The 20,067-nt window shown below is 39.1% G+C and overlaps 2 protein-coding genes across 2 annotated transcripts; one reads left to right on the top strand and one right to left on the bottom strand.

Moving 5' to 3' along the window:
* The first annotated feature begins 1,205 nt into the window (after nucleotides 1–1,205).
* LOC105393189 (4-coumarate--CoA ligase 2) lies at nucleotides 1,206–8,434 on the top strand. The gene is made up of 9 exons (XM_048627391.1): nucleotides 1,206–1,476; nucleotides 2,522–2,729; nucleotides 3,004–3,214; nucleotides 3,299–3,661; nucleotides 3,752–3,937; nucleotides 4,141–4,262; nucleotides 7,258–7,419; nucleotides 7,700–7,870; nucleotides 8,077–8,434. Exons 2-9 carry the CDS (start codon nucleotides 2,529–2,531, stop codon nucleotides 8,365–8,367), a joined length of 1,707 nt encoding a protein of 568 aa, XP_048483348.1. The 5' UTR covers nucleotides 1,206–1,476; nucleotides 2,522–2,528; the 3' UTR covers nucleotides 8,368–8,434.
* Nucleotides 8,435–15,833: 7,399 nt separating this feature from the next.
* Nucleotides 15,834–19,806, bottom strand: LOC105393183 (MD-2-related lipid-recognition protein-like). Its single transcript, XM_048627304.1, has 4 exons — nucleotides 19,637–19,806; nucleotides 17,592–17,708; nucleotides 16,937–17,103; nucleotides 15,834–16,005 (listed from the first exon to the last, which is right to left on the bottom strand). Exons 1-4 carry the CDS (start codon nucleotides 19,728–19,730, stop codon nucleotides 15,916–15,918), a joined length of 468 nt encoding a protein of 155 aa, XP_048483261.1. The 5' UTR covers nucleotides 19,731–19,806; the 3' UTR covers nucleotides 15,834–15,915.
* Nucleotides 19,807–20,067: the final 261 nt, after the last annotated feature.

Below are 20,067 nucleotides of genomic sequence, written 5' to 3'. Positions count from 1 at the left end.
GTGGTATTTTTCTCCTACATCCCGAAAATCACGATATTTTATGATCAAAAAATCGAAAGTTAACGACCAATATAATTATTACAAACCCCATGAGATCGAAACCTAAAAATAGGTGCGACGACGAGCAAAGCGAGGAGGAGCGTGTTAGGTGCACATGTTCATCAAAACCAAAGCGGAGCGCAGCGAAGCGGAGCGGAGCGTTTTCCAAACAGCGGAAACAATACAAGGCACCAGTTTGCGCTATGTAGGGAGACGCTCCGTCAAAGTTAAAGCCAAACAAATGTTATTACTTTGTATAAACCTAATAAACCTATGCCATAGCATTATTAGGCTATTCAAGATTTGGCCATACCATTATTAGGCTAAACAATGTTATGCGAAATAACTTTTTACTAAACGAGATTTATGCCATACGATTTTCGGCGTAACGAGACTTTGACCAAACGTTACTATGCAATACGAGATTACGCAAATAAATCTTATGCCAAAAAAGGTAGAACCGTTGGCGGAATATACGGCGAATAACTTTGTAAATTATTTATTGGAAAACTATTATAATTTTCTGGGTGTGCGACTAGTTTTGTATTCGGCATGTTCTTTGGAACTAAGAGCGGTTTAGGAGAGAGAGCGTGAACTCCTCGCCGTATTGTCTTACAAAAATAATATATCTATCGCTATCACTACAATGAGATGATGATCACAATGAATCGTTTATATCAAAGAACCCATAATCGATATCGTAATCCTCAATTAAAATAGTAACGGTAGTGATTTAACTCATTATTAACCATTGTTATCCTGTGTTGCTATAGCTTCGGAGATTTAAAATATACCTAGGTACTTCAGTTAAAATACAAAAATATAAGTAGGTACCTGCACAAGCATAATATAAAATTACAACGGTACCCAACTGACAATCAGTCACAATCATCTGTCAACGTCATGATTGCGGCAATTTAATCTCACTTGCACAAACACATACATGCACACACATACACACCACCACAACACTAAGTGGTCAACCAATCCCTACTATTAAAGCAATGTCAACTTTTTTTCTTTTTTCTACCTGATATAGAACCGAAGCGACTGAGTGGTGGGAGATCGAGTTTTAATAGTGTTTAGTTTGTAAAACTGCTATTTAGTGATCAGCCGTGTGTTTCTTAGCTGTTGGTTACGTAAAATAAACATAATATATCCGTGTAAATTTTACAGTTGTTTCGTATTGTGACGGTGACTCTCAATTGTTTGTGAAGTGGTTTACATGTGGTCAAGTATAGCATATTAACTTGTAGCTAAAATAAAAAGACAAGTGGCCTTTGCGGTTGTCAATACATGTACTTAAAATTTACAGTCGAGTGAACGTATTATAACTTCAGCGAATCGGACATACAGATTATTGATTAAGTACCTGTGTCGTGTGCAAATACCTTGGTACCTGATTTTATCTGAAATAACAATTTTAGTCACCGACTGGTAAGTATAGGTGCATACCATAATATATTTATTTACTTACGAGTTGTTCCGCCGAATACCGCGATAAATAGCCTTTCTCAGAGTCTAGACTATCTGTATACCAAATTTCATTCAAATCCGTTCAGTAGTTTTGGCGTGAAAGAATAACAGACAGGCACTGTTACTTTCGCATTTATAATATTAAAGTTAGGATTAGGATTTAATTACGAAGTTAAACCTTAATTTCATAACAGAATCTCATCACCGAAAAAAAATATTTTACTAGTGTTAAATCTACAAAATGCCATAGAGTTAAAATTTTATATTTACACATACCTAAGCAGATACTCATTGGTATTATAAAAAGAAGGTGTGAAGTTTTGCAGTTGTTATAACTTGTTAGTTTCGGCAATGGCCTTCCTCTCTAATTATTAGTTTAAATATTTAGGTAATCTCTAATTATTTTTTATGCGATCAATTACCTAATTTTTTTATGGGTGTAGTTTCCTTTTTAAATGTTTATAAACAAGTTACTAATTACGTTAATTAATGACAGATTAGATAAAACATATAAGTTTATGTAGGTTATAACAATTAGTAATTATCAATTTTCTTTTAACATTTTATGACAATCTAATCAATATTATCTTCAAAATATCGTAGATATTTGAAGCTAACCATGATTATTTGAGTTAATAATTTTTACCGGTAATAACGATTAAAAATGTTGTGCGATAAATGAGATGGAACGATACATAATGTTTCTCTGATAATATTTTACATAACTTACAAAAAAAAAATAAGAAACAGTACTTAGTTTGCCTTGGCATGTTGACTTTCCTTAATAATTAATTTGTTCTTCGTAAAATAATTAGGTATCTCCCTTATAACCGTCCGGCGTCTAAAGAAAAAAAAACATTATTAAGTACAACTAGCAAATCTGGTAAGAAACTAAAACATTAATAATAAAAAAACACACTTTAAAAAACCATCGTAACAAACATGACTAACCTTCTCTGGAATAAAAAATTGCACATATTTTTATTCCAATAAAAAATCTTTACAGAAAAAATATGGCGTCGAAACTGTTGTGTAGAAGTACTAGAAGGCTCGTGATGCAAAGAGATAACCTCAAGAATATCTCAAGAAACATGAGTGCATGGACCCCAGACCTGGTCGTCAAGTCCACCTTCAAAGACATTGAGATCCCCAACGTCTCCACCTGTGAACACATCTTCCAGAATATTGAGAAGTGGGCTGATAAGACTGCTGTTGTAAGTCTAAGTTACTATTTATTTAATCACATAAATGTATGTTTTTATATCATCATCTGAAATCCATAAAGCTATTTTTCCACTTTAATAATAGCTCTCTAGTCAGTAATGCGGTAAGCCGCCTGTGCTTAGCCTTGGTTTCCTATAAGTGGTTGTGACTGGTTCAACATTTTCTTTTGTTTCTTTCTATTCAATTTAGTTTTAATATTTCATCCTACAGCATTCAATAGAATTACTGTTCATCTTTGTATCTTTAATAATCCATTATTTCCAGGTATGCGGGTTTACCGGTCGCTCGTACAGCTACCACGAAGTGTACAAGTACTCCCGCAACTTGGCCACCAGACTGCGCCGTCACTACAAGATCAGGGATCATGACGTCATCTGCGTGATGCTCCCCAACCTCCCCGAGTTCCCCGTCGCCGTGTTTGGAGTGCTACAGGCCGGGGCTGTGGTCACTACGTTGAACCCTATTTACACTGCTCGTAAGCATAATTTTGCTAATGTTTACGACTGTGGTAACCACTGAAATTATCGTTATAAATGTGATTCCTAATTTATGATTTCAGATGAAGTATCTAGACAACTATCACTGTCTGATGCAAAACTTGTGATAACTATACCTGAAACAGCGAAGGTAGTTTATGAAGCTATGAATATAAATAAAACAAAGATACCTGTAATATGCGTTACAGAAAGCAATGAAAATTTACCGACAGGAGCTGCCTCATTAAATGATCTCATTGAAGACAATTTAATAGATACTAGTATTTTAAAAGAAGTAAATATTAAAACAGAAGACGTTTGTTTCCTCCCATACTCCAGTGGTACTACGGGGCTACCTAAAGGGGTGCAAATCACGAATAGAAATATAATAGCTAACCTCGAACAACAAGAGGATGAGAAAATTAAACAGTATAGAGACACTTCTAGTAAGTATTGTTAACGGAAAGATACACTTTATTTAATACTATTGCTATTGAATATAAATTATGATAATAATATAAAGAATTTGATTTCAGAATCCTACCAAGACAAGACTTTAGTAGTTCTTCCATTGTTTCACATTTATGGATTGACTATTCTGATGCTACACAAGTTATCTATTGGATCACAATTAGTAACTGTTCCAAAGTTTCAGGGCAGTACGTTTCTCAACGTTTTGGAAAAACATAAGATATCTTTGTTTTATGCTGCCCCGCCTATCGGTAAGACGTATTATATTTATTTACGTACTTCCTTAATTATACGTTACACGGGTTCGTTATTGACGTCGATAAACTTGTTAAACGTGCGTTCCTCCAATAACATCAACGTCTCGTATTTATGGCGAATCCATATATATCGTGACGCGATAGCGAACCCGTGCAGCGGCAGCAGATTTTGTTTTAATGCAAATTCTATCTTCCAGTGTTGTTCATGGCGTCGAGCCCCGCCGTGAACGCTCACCACTTGTCTCACGTGGACATGTTGATGTGCGCCGCGGCCCCGCTCCCGCTGGCTGATGTTGAGAAACTATTCGCTAAAGCTGAGGTTAGTACCTACATAACTATAATAATTAAGTACATGTAGAATCTAAATGCGTGATCCAGTGCTATGCACCAACTAATCAGGCGGACTTGGAGAAGAAGGAAGCATTCTACAACCAGCTTACAACAACATTACGTTCTGTCAAGAAACAAGACATAGTGATATGTATTGGTGACTACAACGCGCAACTCGGGAGCGATAACCAAGGTATAGAATCTTGGCTAGGCAAACATGCCATTGGCCAAAGAACTGAAAATGGAAACATGCTGATTGACTTCTGCTGTCAGAACGACTTCGTCATTGGTGGGTCTATATTCCCACATAAAAACTGCCACAAGGTCACCTGGGTCTCTCCGGACCGCAAAACAGAGAACCAAATTAACCATGTCATGATCAGTCGAAAGTGGAGGCACTCACTACAAGACGTAAGGAACAAAAGAGGAGCAGACGTCAACAGTGATCATCACCTAGTAGTCGCGAAAATCCACCTCAAAATAGCAAGGGTCCAAACAAGAGCAAAAGCCCCCTCGAAACGCTATGACATCACAAAGCTACAGGATGCCGATAACAGGAGATCATTCAGTGTCGAATTACACAACAGGTACCATCAGCTCAATGTGGAGGACTCCACGCTAGAAACTCACTGGGAACACGTCAAGGACACACTTCAGAATTGCTGCCAGGAATTGATGGGCTACAGGGAACATTCCAAAAAAGAGTGGATGTCAAGGGAGACTTGGAACAAGATAGCTGTAAGAAAGTCCATCAAGGCTAGTCTAAATGCCGAAACTGACTATCATGTGTAAGAGTCCCTGGCATACGAATATTTCCTGTGTGAAAGAGATATCAAACGCAGTCTGAAGAAAGACAAGCGTTCCTGGGCCGATGGCATATCACGAAGAGCACAAGCCGCTGCGTCAACAGGGAATATGAAAGAACTGTATAGAGCCGCGAAACAGTTATGCAGTAAACCTATAGTCACAAAACCCATTAGAGGCAGAGACGGACATCTCCTAGTCACAGTTAAGGACCAGCTATCCAGATGGTACGAGCACTTCTCCGAAGTCTTCAAAGCTCCAGGCTCATCTGTTGAAAGCGAGGCAGAGGAATCTCAGGCACTACTCAACATTGACACAAGGCCACCTACGAAGATTGAAATAGCAAGAGCGATACAATCACTGAAGAATGGCAAAGCACCAGGCAATTACGGAATTCCAGTAGAAGCTTTTAAAGCGAATGCTGATGTGTCTGCTGATGTCCTGTTTTCGCTCTTCCAAAAGATCTGGGAGAAAGAAGAGGTGCCAGAAAGTTGGAAAGAAGGCCTGATTATAAAACTGCCCAAGAAAGGGGACCTGAGTAACTGTGCAAGGTGCTATTGCACCGTATGGCGGCTCCTATTGACGAAGGACTGCGCAAGGAGCAAGCTGGTTTCAGGGCAGGTCGATCGTACCGACCAAATAAACCTGTTACGTACAGTTCTGGAACAGTGCAGCGAAATGCAGTGCGAAGTGTTTACTCTCTTCGTAGACTTTGAAAAAGCGTTCGACAGAGTGAAGTGGTCTAGCATCTGGAAAATCTTATAGAGGAAAGGTATCCCGGAGAAAATCATATCGATGATACGATGCCTATACACAGGTTCCTCATGCAGAGTTCTGCACTGTGGCGAGCTCACTGAACCTATACCTGTCACCGAGGGCGTCAAACAAGGCTGTTTACTATCACCCCTCCTCTTTATAACGGTTCTAGACGACGTAATGCGTAGAGCCACATGCGAATCGCAGAGAGGTCTGCCATGGACACAGGAACAGCAATTAGAGGACATCGACTTTGCAGACGATCTTTGTCTGCTATCGACTAAACGCCAACACCTGCAGTCCAAAATTGACGACCTCGCCAGAGAAGCAGAAAAGGATGGACTACGCATAAACTGCTCCAAAACTAAAGAGATGCGCCTCAACACGTCGGATGATTGCGCCGTGCATGTAAACGGGGAGGCCGTGGAGAGGGTGAACAAATTCACGTACCTCAGCAGCGTCGTGGACCCACACGGCGGAACCGAGGCCGACATCGACGCCCGCATCAACAAGGCCCGGTCAGCCTTTGCGCAGCTCAAGCCCGTCTGGGACTCCTCCGTCATCGCTCGCCGCACTAAAGTTCGGATTTTCGAGTCAAACGTCAAGTCAGTACTCCTATATGGTTGCGAAACGTGGTTTGTAACAGATGACCTAACAAGAAGGCTACAAGTGTTTGTCAACAAATGCCTTAGACAGATACTAAAGGTATTCTGGCCGCGAACCATCTCGAATACGGAGTTATGGAGACTGACCAACCAGAGGAGAATTGACTCGGAAATCCGGCTTAAGAAGTGGAGCTGGATTGGCCATACGCTGCGGAGATCCGAAGACCATCCACCCAAAATAACCCTGACAAAGTGGGCTGCATCTGGCAAGCGAAAGAGGGGACGGCCAAAACCACGTGGCGTCGCACTGTCGTGCAGGAGGCAGCCGCCCTCGGCATGAGCTGGCACGAAGTCGAAGGCGTGGCACAGGACCGGTCAAAGTGGAAATCTACACTTCGAGCCCTATGTCCCTGATTAGGGATCGCAGGACCTGATGATGATGATGATGATGAGAATCTAAATGCTCTTGTTACTTAACTGTCTGGTTATACGAGTATCTAAGGTTAAACAAGGAATTATTTATTTATTTATTTATTTAACTCTTTATTGTACAAATATTACAAATTATATAGGTAGAAACCTACCACCAAGGAAAAAAGACATGCATATAATCAATTAATAATAAAATTAGCTTATTCATGACAGCCATATTATTTTACTCTCAAACTATCATCCAAAGGTCTGGCTGGTAAAGATTGCTAGAAACAATAAGGCTGCCTCTGCAATTCTGCCTCTTTTATTCTTGGTACAAATAAAGACAGTGTATTGTATTGTAACTATTGTAAGTACCTACCTAAAGTAAAAATCGTTACTTATCAGCGCAAGCTGGACTTCCTGCAAGGCTACGGGCTGACGGAGACGTCCCCGCTCGTGTCGTCCATGACGCGGCGCACGGACAACTACAGGTCCGTCGGGTTCGCGGTCGCCGGCACCAAGCTCCGGGTCGTCGACGAGCAGATGAACAATCTCGGACCTAATCTGGTGAGATGTTTTACAATTTCGTACGATTATGAATGGTTAGTTGAAAGATACTTTGTGGCATTATCATCATCATGCCAATATGTATTTGTCAACTACTGATAAGGCCTCTCTCGAAGAGCACCAGGACACTCTGTCCTTGACCTTTCTCTTTCAGCCACTTCTGTATAATAATATCTTTCTTAAATCATCGTTGTACCGAGCAGAAGGGCTGCAACTTATTTTTAAACTTTTACCAAATTTTGTTCATGGAAAAAATACCAATAATTTTATTAACCAACAGGTAGGTGAATTGCTAGTGAAGGGTCCTCAGGTGATGAAGGGCTACAAGAACAATGAAGAAGCGACGAGAGACGCCATCACAGCGGACGGCTGGTTCAAGACGGGTGACCAGGCGAGCATAGCCGAGGACGGCGCTCTCGTCATACATGACCGGCTTAAGGAACTCATCAAGGTATGTTTTGCTTAAGTCATGATGTATACTAACAATAATGTGTGGGGAAATCTCACACAAAGCCGTCCAAGCCTAAGCTAGGAAGAGACTGTAAAATGGGTGTCGGACAGCAGACCTACACAGATAAATAGATTTAAACAAATGCAAACATATTAAGTCCAAAATTTATTGAACTTATCGTACATTAATTTAAGTTTTTTGTTCAGGTAAAAGGGTTCCAAGTACCACCTGCAGAATTAGAGTCGGTTCTCAAGGAGCATCCGAAAATATTAGACGCAGCCGTAGTGGGGGCCCCTGACCATAGACACGGGGAAGTTCCCAAAGCTTTTGTAGTTGTCAAAGACGGACATGCACTGGAGAAGGAAGAAATCATCAACTTCGTCAAGGAAAGAGTAGCTGAGTACAAAAGAATCAATGACGTAGAATTTCTAGATGCTATTCCTAAAAATCCGTCTGGGAAAATTCTGAGAAGGGTTCTGAAAGAGAAGTATTGTTAGTTTTAATATGAATTTAAGATAATCAATGTTATACAATAATAAATAAATATTTAAGCACTTACAGTTACGTGGTAGTTATCAATAATATCCGTATCATCCAATTACTAATCATCAATCATGTATAAGTACTTAAACCCATAAATGATAAAACTGTCTACGTCTGTTGGACTCGGACACCAAGCCACATCAAGGTTAGAAATGGGGAGAGAATTAATGGAAGTCAAGTTCAGTAAAAGTCCCAGCGTCAACGTTTCTAGGAACGCCGACAAATATACGAGGCAGAGGAAATAATGTTCGAACCCATCGGTACCCAGTGATTCAACCCAAATAATGATACTAAAATAACTTCTTCACAAAAAGATAATTCAAATAGGTACATTGAATTGGACTTAGCTTAACGACAGTTTTGGGTTTGTGTTTCAATAAAGCAACATTATTTTGCTCGATAGATAATAATTGAAGTACCTACCTACTTATGTTTTGTTTTTGCAGTAAATTCTAATGTAGAAACTTACTTTATTACCAATACAAAAATTCACAAAAAACTGTAGGGTGTTATGAGTATTTTGACCTGTGTTTTCCAGTTCAATAAGTTTTTGTTAAAAGTAATTGTCATAGATAGTTAATGATCTTGAAAAACAGTCATAACGGTAATGTTTTCATTAGAATTCACCGAGTACGGTCAAATTAAACTTCTTCTAAACGCGTTTCAGCGAACTAATCCGCAGTACCTACACTCTCAGGTATAATCCTTCGTAACGGTAATGATCGAACTTTGCCTAAGTGGGCGTAGTAATTAACAAATATTATAATAATAAAGTCCAGGACCGACCATACCCAATAAGGTCCTTAAATGTATTGGCTAATTAGGACAATAGGCACTTGCCCCTGATCTAATCTAATGGAGGCCCGGAGGACGCAACTTCATTTGTTCCGACGTTTCTGACTTTATTCGTCTCTAATTTCTCTGTTTTCATTCACAATTTATGCGCGTTATTAACCTTGTCTCTCGTCTTTGGCGTTTATTTAGTGCTGCCAGTGAAAGTCATAATCCTTCTTCAAAATTAAATTTACTTAGTACGCTTTAGTATATTTTTAAAAAGTACGTGTGTTTGTGTGGTTCTTTTGATGGATAGCTATAATTTATGCACATATTATTCTCGTGGCTGTTACACCGAAGAGGTTGCTAGAGACAGTTAACTCGCTAAGGGTCTAATTCATTGGTATTATTTAAGTACTTTATTATATACCTAAAAGTACTAGATTAATTTGTCGATAATATTACTTACCTGATATTAAGTTAACTTACGATGTCAAGTCCGGTTATCTACCTACTTACCGTCTTCACTGTTTCAAAGTCAAAATTATTACTGCATCTTTGTGTTCTCTGACTTACTGTTGTTCAGATCAGATATGATAATGTGTACCTCACCTTATATAAACATAGATATGTAAGTACCTAAAGTATTAATAATTGCCTATTTTATTGTATTAAGAGAGTGCTATGTCCGCCATCAAACTGCTGCGCAGTTTGGCAGACCTAAATTGTAATACCAATTAAGAAAAATATATGAATAAACTTTATAAAAAAAAAAAAATGAAGCATATTTGAAGGTGGAAATCGTCCGTTATATTATATTCTATTTTTACTACCTCAGTATTCTACGTATGTTACTAAATTTTAACCGAGTTAGGTTAGCTACGAGTAGTATAGGTAGCTTTATATTCAAAATTAATGAAAAAACAACCACTTTTTATTTTCCATGAACTCATCAATCAATCATCATCATCAACATGGTTGACGTCATGAAGGATTTGTTTATTACAATACTTTTGACTTCAGTTTTTGAAAGCCAATGCAAACAGAAGAATATGAAAGGATTTATCGGAATGCAAGTATAATTTTCTGTGCTTTAATTTTCAACCATTTGTCGCATACCTTTATGAGTTTCATTCTGCTTGTGATTTACTATTCGTTTTAAAATAAGTCAAAATATTTCACTGTAGCCGGCTCCAACATGGCTAATCATCAAAGGAACTCTTGGACTTTGTTCAGTTGTGAGAGAAAGACAATTCTATTGTTCCGTCTGAGACAGTTCGTCCCTGCACCTCGCTCATTCAATTGAAGCCTTTGTGCATATCCACTGAAGGTCTAAACTCCCAATCTTGCATGTGGAATACAATTAGAGTATGACTGTGCTGTGGACTGTGGGCTCTGTAGTGTTTGCGGCACACTGCAGGCTCATGAAGAGAGAAATAGTTCGAATTATAGAGATTTTACGTAATAAAGTTTACAAAATAAATATGACATGTCAGTCTACTCATATATGTTTTTGTACGGATGCAGCATAAAATACAGGGTTAGACTATGCAGAGTCGTACTTACTATATCATCAGCGAACTATTCCTTTAACTTTAAGTATACAAATTTTCAGAAACAGTCGCGATTCTGCTTTTTGTTCGTTCTGCTATATTAGACTCTCCAGACTAAATTTCTAAAAGTTATTTTAAAGAATTCTCTATTAAAAATCCTAGTTGTGTGACTGTTACGTACATTCGTATACTTATATAGTATACGACAAGTAGCTATGCGGGGGTCGTAACGTGACAAGAGTTTACATTCCGAGTACTTATGCCTAATTAGTCCCATATTGCTCAGACCCTCGCTCGGCCCACGTCAGGGGGTTACTCTATTTATTACCAAAAACTATAAGTTTCGGGCGCTGCTGCGTGAACCACATCTCTATCTCGTTATCTTAAACGTGCTCATTGCACGAAAGCTGTTGTAAGTTCGTTATTCGTCAGTATAGAGTAACCCTCCAGTACTCAGTAGCGGGGTCGGGTGCAAGTTACAACACTTACAACATGGTTATTTAGCACAGATTCCCTGACATCTTGTCATGACCTCGTTCTCGTGTTTTTACCAAGGGTTTGAATTCCTATTTTATTGTAAAGTGATTTAAATCCATGTGTATTTAGCCAAAAATCACGGATAACTTGGCTCTATGTCATCTTATCAATGAAACAATTTTTTGTCAGATTTTGAATAAAAAGAGCATAATTCCGAACAAGGATACATATTTATTATGAACTACTTATCCACTTCAGTTTAAACCAAAGCCAAAATAGTTGTAAAGTTGTTCGTGGAACGCACAGTGACCGTACTACCACTTTACCCCACTACTTTACTTTATTACTTGCTACCCGACACTAGACATGGTTTTTGTTTACCATCAAACAGTTTCAGTAAAACAAGGGTGAACCCGTCTATAGTTACTCGTGTCAATCTGTTGATCCTGATTATGATGATGATAATAATTATTATATTATGATAAAGCACTCAGATAGGAAAGAAAGATTTTCTAAATTCGTTGTAAAATCATATAAACTATATAGGTACACACACACACTCACGCCTTGTACTAATGTTCTCCATTGCGGGGTAGGCAGAGGTGCATTGCTGTAACCACTTTTCGCCAGAGTGTTATGTTAGTCCCAATGTAATAGGGGGCGGGTCTCTTGCCATTTTACGGGCACATCCAAGACCCGAGAACAAATATCTTTGTCTAAACAAATATCTGCCCCAGCCGGGAATTGAACCCGGAACCTTCGGCTCAGTAGTCAGGGTCACTAACCACTACGCCATTCGGTCGTCTAAACTAAACTATACACCTAGTGGGAATACTCGAAAAAGTCGCTCTTAGGTGTCCACGTCATTTCCCAAGTGATGGCAGAATAAATCATGTCTATATATTATTAAGTAAGTACATGAAGAGGAACATAAAAAATATGATCATATGCCTACAAAACCATTAGAATATGTGTCTTATTACCTCGGAGAGAGCTTTCCTGAGTATAATGGCTTTGTTCTGAACCCCTCCGCGTAGAGTTACGTTACAATAAATATAAACACGCGAATATAATGCGGCTGAGTGCGAATACTAATTGCTCTATTATGTAAGATGTGTGTCATATATTTGTTATTTAAATAGCTTACCCCATTTATGAAGTAAACGAGGGCTATTTTTGGCATTTGTGGCCTTAGACTATACAATCTCTGTCTGACTGGATTCAACATACAGACGGTATCCAAAGATGGTACTTAATTCATAAAATGAGCCGCTCTACACAGCTACACAGTGTTGAAAAGGAACCAACAAACTTATATGTCTAGAAACGTATTTTTTTAAGATATGGTGTGTTGGCTAATGATGGGGAGTAATTTGAGACTGATCTACACGACGTTAGCATAGAGCATCTATTATTGTTATATTCCATGCACTCTGCAACAATGCAGTAGAATTAAAAATAAAACTTTATGGTGAAAAATCAATGTTTTAAAAATGTCTCCGTCGTGTCCCCGTGATCGACACTAATGGCCTGTCCCGCGGAAGCCTTCATGTACTCGCTGTACTATAATATTTTAAGGTAGCCTTTTAACAGTGATCGAGACTAGGGCATTGTGTTTTATACAGTTACGTTTTGTAAACTTACGCACTGTTTAAATTTTTTGAGAAACAGGTTAAGTACAGCATTATTGCATAAAATACATAAAAATATTCTAATTACGTGAAGTGAATAATATAAACAAAAGCTTATTTCCTTAGTAAGGTCGCGGTAGAAGATAAACCATTTACAACTTCCATTGAACTACTTAAGGCTTGATCATTGATAAAAGTCCACCCATATTTTAACGACTATGCGGCGAGATGATGACGTAATAAAAATGCTTCGAGATTTTCGCTTGTCACGGTGCAATTTTCTGTAATGACAAGTTGGAGAATAGTTGCGAGGCGTGCCGTATCACCGACACCAGAGCTGTGGCCCAAAACGGGTACTCTTGCACTGGCGTGACAAAATATGGGGTTTCGGGGCACTGTCAAGAACTTTGTATAAACCATCAACCATTGTACGCAACGGACGCATCGCATTCAGTATAAATGTAGAGAACGTCACACAAGTGCGTCCACTTCATCGGCATTGCCAACGTCGCGTCGTTTTTTCATGCATTTATGACAATCCGATTGGTGCGATACGTAAGTACACGATACCGATGGCGTCTACGCTTATCTTTAGTACAACGTGATAGAGCCACAAAAGTGCCGTTAACAGTGCAGTCTCACTTCAGAACATTTAGGTATTTTCGGGAATTTCAAATAATTATTTCAAACTCTTATCTTTCTTACTCTCTACTCCTAGCGTTAAAATTCCTTAATTATGTTTATAAATGTCGGTAATCTATTTAATTGGGATTAACTTGCAAGTCAAGATGATACGGTGGGTGAATTCTCAGAACAGTAATATGATAAGGCCCCAATCAATAAGGGTCCCACTAGGCCCTGTTAAATATTAACACGCGTTAAGTTAAGGGGTTCTCTTAACGGAGATACAGAAAAGGTACTGATAAATCAGTAGTTAAGTGTTATTGTTGACCCATATTAAGAGGACCTCGTCTTTTAATGGTGGAAATGCCAGAATAGCTATATTTATATTTACATTGTAGGTTCTGAAATACAAATAAAAATATACAATATACCTACTAATTATAGAGTAGACTAGCACAAAAATTTAGATATTTGTTACAATATGGAATAATAGCTCATAGAAGGTTTGTTATTATTTTTTTTGTGGGTTAGTAGTAAGTAGTACTACAACTTTATTATTGTACTTATGTACATAAAAAAACACTTAAAATAACATGAAGACTTATAACCGTAACACAATACAAACAGGCGGCCTTATCGCTAAAAGCGACATTAGTCTTCAAAACTCAATCTCTCAATGGAATACCACTTCTGCTAGTCCACCCTTGCTGTGCCGCAGTGAGCTAACTAAGCGTAGTCGTAAGACAATAGGGCTGCAGGCTCATTGTGAATGTATGAGGGTTGACACTCTGTCGCCGGTGGCCGGCTCTGCGGACCGCTGACTCGCTTACCATTTATTGATTGGCAGGTGTTCTGATGTGTCCATTGCTTGTTACATCAATCTAAGGATTGTAATTTCTTTATACTTATGTGGTTTCATAACTTATAAAACACATAAGTACCTAGGGACAACTGACAGGCTGTCCTAGATCCTTTCACCGTGGTATGGTGTCAGGTCAGATTCAGATCTAGTGTTTGTATCCTACACCCTAATAATAATCTATTCATGAAAACGATATGTGTTATACTTTTTGTTTTGAAAATACTTACCTATTTAAAATTAGTTAAATTTATTATCAAGCATGTAAAGCCAGATACCAAACCAGAATATTTCTATTCAATAATATTTCGCTGAAAGTCTTCAAATATTCAGTAATCAAACACTATGAATCACGTTAATGCATTCTCATTATATCCAACTGTAGCAACAATAGGTCCGCGTTCAAATAATATTCCCTATTGTGTTCGGAGTTCGGACCGACTCATGAGAGTCATGAACGATATTCTACGTTTCATGCCGGCTGCTGTGACAGCTTTCACTTCATCTCAAAAGATTTGCCTATAACCAGTTGGTACCAGCTTCTCCATGAGGTATTAAGTATTTCATTAATTATAGATATTAGATAAATAATCCTACCTACTATTAGTATCATAAACATCAATATACAGATTCTCGAAAGGTTAAATACCTACCTACTGACGCGTAAATCCAAAAGGGGATATCGATATAATTATAAGCAAGTTGACTGTATTTTTATAAATGCGAGTTTTCCTTACAATAACACCTTATGTTTCATTGTTTTCCACTGAGATTCCTTACCTCGAAATTTCTTCTTCAAACAAATAAACAATTCGTCACGTAAATTTACGTATTTTAACGAGCGGAGCTCAATTTACAGCTAGTTTTCAATATTGAAACAGCTTATTTATATGCAAAATTGTTCCTGAAATAACGACTAAGCTCGTGAATATTTATGCATTTGTCTGCATCGAGGTTTTTGGAGTAAATTTGGTTTTAAAATTCTGTTTTGTCGCTCTTGTCACCCGCACCCGCGTCCCGCGTATCGATCAGACATGCAAGATCGTCCGTCTGCCTACCCCGATAGAGATATTAGCGCGAGATTCGTTTCACCTCACCTCGTGCTAGTGAAATATTTTGTGAAACATTTTCAGCAACATAGTGTTTAGAAGAAACAGACATGTTGAAGTGAGCATTAGTCAACGTCGCCAAAGAATGCTTTCAGTAGAGTAGAAATATCGACATGACCTGAGCGTGCCAAAGGTTTACTTGTAGGACAGTTTTTAACCACCCAACTAAAAATAAGTTTGTTATAAGTTTGGTAGGGCATTATTGTTGCTTTAAAAAAAATGGGTCGGTTCCTGATTTTTTTACAAACCAGTGATGATATTTAGAGGATAAACCATGGACATGTAGGTATAGTTGTATTAAGGTTTATGCCGCTTATCGATGTTTTACGAATTGCTAACTATATAGTTACGATTTAACCGTTAATAATAGCGGAAATTAATACAATAATAACGAGCTTTTTTAGTGTTTTATTTGTTTATCGGCTCTGGCATAATTGAATGTTGCTCTTATATCTAGAAGTGATTCGTGACCTGCTCATGGTTTCAGGTAGATGGTGGTCTTGAAACAACAAAACTCGTTGACGTTGTCGCCGTTGAACACCTTCCACTTGATGGGGTATGTGCCCTGGAATTGAGATATGCCTTCGTGAATAGGTATTAATAAAGGACTGATAAAGCTGTTCCAAAAATGTACCTAAGTCCTGAACAGGCGTTGCTTTGTTTATTTCTCATATAGCGCACTTACGAGGGGATCTAAAAAGGGTTTTCTATGCAATGGTCAAGATACTCGATTCTATAGTATTATATTTTACATAATTATGTGCCTGACAATATCTGAATATTTCAAATTTTGTAACATCCCAGACATAAAGTACCCGTAACGATAGTCGTCCTACTACATTTGATATAAATATGTGGGGACATCTCACACACGGCTATCTGATGCCAAGCTAGGCAGAGCCTGGCTACAATATGTGTATCGCACAATTGATACAATTTACATTCTAGACAATAGGTTACATAGGTAGATAAAATTCTGATTAAACAAATCTCCGTCCCAGGGGATCGAATCCCGGGATCTTCGGCATAACAGACAGGTAACTAACCACTACTCTATTCCGTCGTCAAATTTAATGGCACTACTGCCAGTATCAATACTCTATCTATCGATAGCTGACAGTTACTATCATACGACTTTGACACATAAACAGTAGCATTCTGTCAAAATCGTATGAAAGTAACAGCTAGCTATCGATAGATAGAGTTATTGAAACTGGCAGTAAGAAGTAATACGGTCAAAATTTACGGCTGAATGTTACGGTTAGTGACCCTTACTGCTATGCCTAAGGTCCCGGGTTCGATTCCCGGCTGGGGCAGATATTTGTTTAAAGATGGATATTTGTACTCGGGTTTTGGGTGTTTTTATTTATATTTAGTATGTATCTATCTATTTATTTGAGTAGATATACTAGCTGTCCGACACCCATAACACAGGCTCTTGCTAGCTTGGGGAAGGATGACCGTGTGTGAGATGTTCAAAAAAAATAATGTCTTACACTGGGCAGTTTCTTGGCGAGATACAGCGGGTAGAGCAGCGTCTGCGTCTTGCCGGCCTCCAGCCCGCAGCCCGTGTAGTGGCAGGCGTCGTGGTCCAGGTCCGCGAACTCCGGCGAGCTCACCTTGTCCCAGTATACCCTCTGGGTCGCCGTCGCCGCGCTGAAGCCTGGGATAGGTTAGGGTTTAATAGGACTGCATAGGTAAGCCAGAAGAATGTCAGAGAGGTAATTTAAGCTTGGTCATTGATAGACAAACGTAGCATGGCATGTAGTCCACAGACAGGTAGCCGGTAGTGGCTGGATGAGGACTACAGGAGGATCCTTGGGAGGAGGATTACAAACTGATGTTGGTGGTAGTTCACCACAACCACATAATTATTACAAATCTAACAGCCAGCTTCAATAATTTAACTACTTAAAATTTATGAAGAACTCAAGTTAAAGCATTAGCCATAGTTTCACCATAACTGCTGTATACTTCCTAAGGTTTGCTCTTGGCGAGCTGGCGAGACGGGAGGGAGAATCGACTGCTGCGCTCTGTCACGTCTCTATCTCTGTCTCTGTCACGCTCGTAGCTGCCTCACCCACCTCATCACGCATACCTCAGGCAGTGCACAGCACTAACAGCCACACTATAACATAAAACATGACTTACTCGGTGTAAACTCGAAGGAGATGGTGGTGTTGGTGCCGCGCTTGAGCCGGCACGGTCGCGGCGCCTGCCGGCACGGGTCGATGCGCACCTCGCCCACCAAGCACGAGCTGGTTGACGCTGGAACACATACCACAAGCATTATATAAATAAACCACCAATAATCAATAATTACATACCTATAGGTAATTGTGAACAATAACAGCAAACAGTCAAAATTCCCTATAATTCTTCTTCTTGGGTACCATCTCCTATCGGAGGTCGGCAATCATTTGGCTTATTCTTTCCTTCGAGACTGCTTCTCGGAACAAGGATTCCCTAAAACTATCTCCTATATTTAATCAAAACGAGCTCAACATTAAAACTACCATTACACAAGGTAACTACATCATTATATCCATTTTCTCTTTGGAGGCGCAAGTACCTACTGCTGACCTTAGGGACGGTAAATATTACGCCCTGACATTGCAAAGGGATTTAATAACACCTACCAATCACTATCTCTAACGGATACAAAATAAAGTTTCTTTAAACTAACAGTTAACAATAATTTTTTGTATCATTTTTGTTTTTGTCAACGATAAGATGAAATTCAGTGACGCACGACGACGTATGAACTATTTTGCAATAAGAATAAGATAAAATTGAGGGGTTCAAAGAACTGTTATTATTTAAGTGTTGATCTAATAAAGTGAGGGGTTATCGATGGTTTGGCTTTAAACGAGATAAACACGGATGTCTGTCGTGAGTCGTGGCGCAACCGGCTCGGTGCATCTCAATGGACTCTAACATCGCTAATTGCCAGTTTCAATTACTCAATCCACCGATAACTGGTTGCACTTTTGTACGATCTGGATAAACTCCCATCCAACCAACACGTAAGCATTTTATCTGCCGATTGATGTTTTGTTTATAACAGGTTAAAAGAGCTCCGAGATTTTCTTTGTATTTTTAGTGGATTTGCAAGATGTGCCTTCTTTCCGGATTACAATAACATACCTATTATGGGGCATTCAGAACAACACGGGGATTTATAAACGATACCTAAAGTATGCGTTGACCAAACTTCAAAAGTCCAACCTAGTCTGAAACGGTCCATACCATGGATTAGCCCATGTAACGTATTTTCAAATAATTTAGACTCACACAATGATGCGTTAATAACCTGTTTATGAACTGTAACAATACATAAAATGATGTCCTCAGTCCACCCATGCTGAAGGTTTCCCAGCGAGAAATCCTCCGCTGAAGAAGGCCGAGAACCCATAGTTGTGGCGCTCCTTGGGAGAGGCCTATGTCCAGCAGTGGATGATTATTGGCTGATGATGAAGATGAATCCTTCGCATGTTCGCAACACAGGCGACTTAAATGCGAGTTGTAGCTTATGGACCCATAAATAACTATTTTTTGTAAGAATACTTGTGGGAACGGATTTCTTTGACATCATCGCATCGCAGCATACCACATCATATTTATCTTGTGGAAATACACCCTTATAGTAAGCCATAAGAAGAAGGTCCCTGAATTCTGAATAACTTTTGCTTAATTATGGGCTTTTGTAAATTAATCCTTATTATAATTCCGTAACCACTGAGTTATATGAGACGTAAGAACAAGCCCAACTGCTCAAGAAAATGGCACCCTCGCGCTGGCCCTAAAATCTCAAAATATTCTGACGGGCGCATTACTTTTGAAATCAGAGCCCGTAACCCACTTTTGGCTTTAAACCCTCAGAACTAGGCCACTGATACTGCACCGCGGGTAGCGGTCATGAGCTCTTCCCGCGTACAGGTGTAGGGACACGCGGGGCGTGAAGTAAGGTGCACTGCACCATAGTTTGTGGCGCTTCAAACAAGCAGTTCAGATTTTGTGCATCCGTGAATCCCCATCTAGCCATTATTGTTCTTACTACGACCGACCTGTGTTCGAAGTCGGTTTAAAGACTTCCAGGTCTCCCAAGGCAACCGATAAATAGACCGTATTTTTAAACCCTTTTAAAAACACGGTCTATTTATTTATAAAAAAAATTATGGAAAAAATGCACATACCTTCAGAGCATGGCGTGGTGGGCACCACCGTAAACTCGCCGGCAACGTGACAGATGAGGGCCAGCAGGCCGCAGAATACTGGGGTAAAATACATTTTGCACTACGTCCGTCGCTCCCGAGCACTGGTCTAGATCTGAGGCAATAGTCTAGTTATTCTGCTTATAATCGATGCTCGTTATCGGGAGTCGTCACCTGTTGACCCGCGGCGAGCTGCTCAGTACAAATATCTGGGGATTTGTAAGTTGTTTGTTTTTATATATAAAAAGCTCTGTAGGCTCTGTGTTCCACGGTTCATTTACTAATCGTTTATTAGGTAGCTGGTATATTGTTATTTTATCTACACATTAAAACAACATTACAGTGCTAATGATTTACTAATCATAATACTTAGGTAAGTAAATATGCAGTGATCTATACTTATGTAGTCTGTT

Source organism: Plutella xylostella, chromosome 18, assembly GCF_932276165.1.
Source record: "Plutella xylostella chromosome 18, ilPluXylo3.1, whole genome shotgun sequence".
Classification (NCBI taxonomy): Eukaryota; Metazoa; Arthropoda; class Insecta; order Lepidoptera; family Plutellidae; genus Plutella; species Plutella xylostella.
This window is presented reverse-complemented; position numbering and strand designations above follow the sequence as displayed.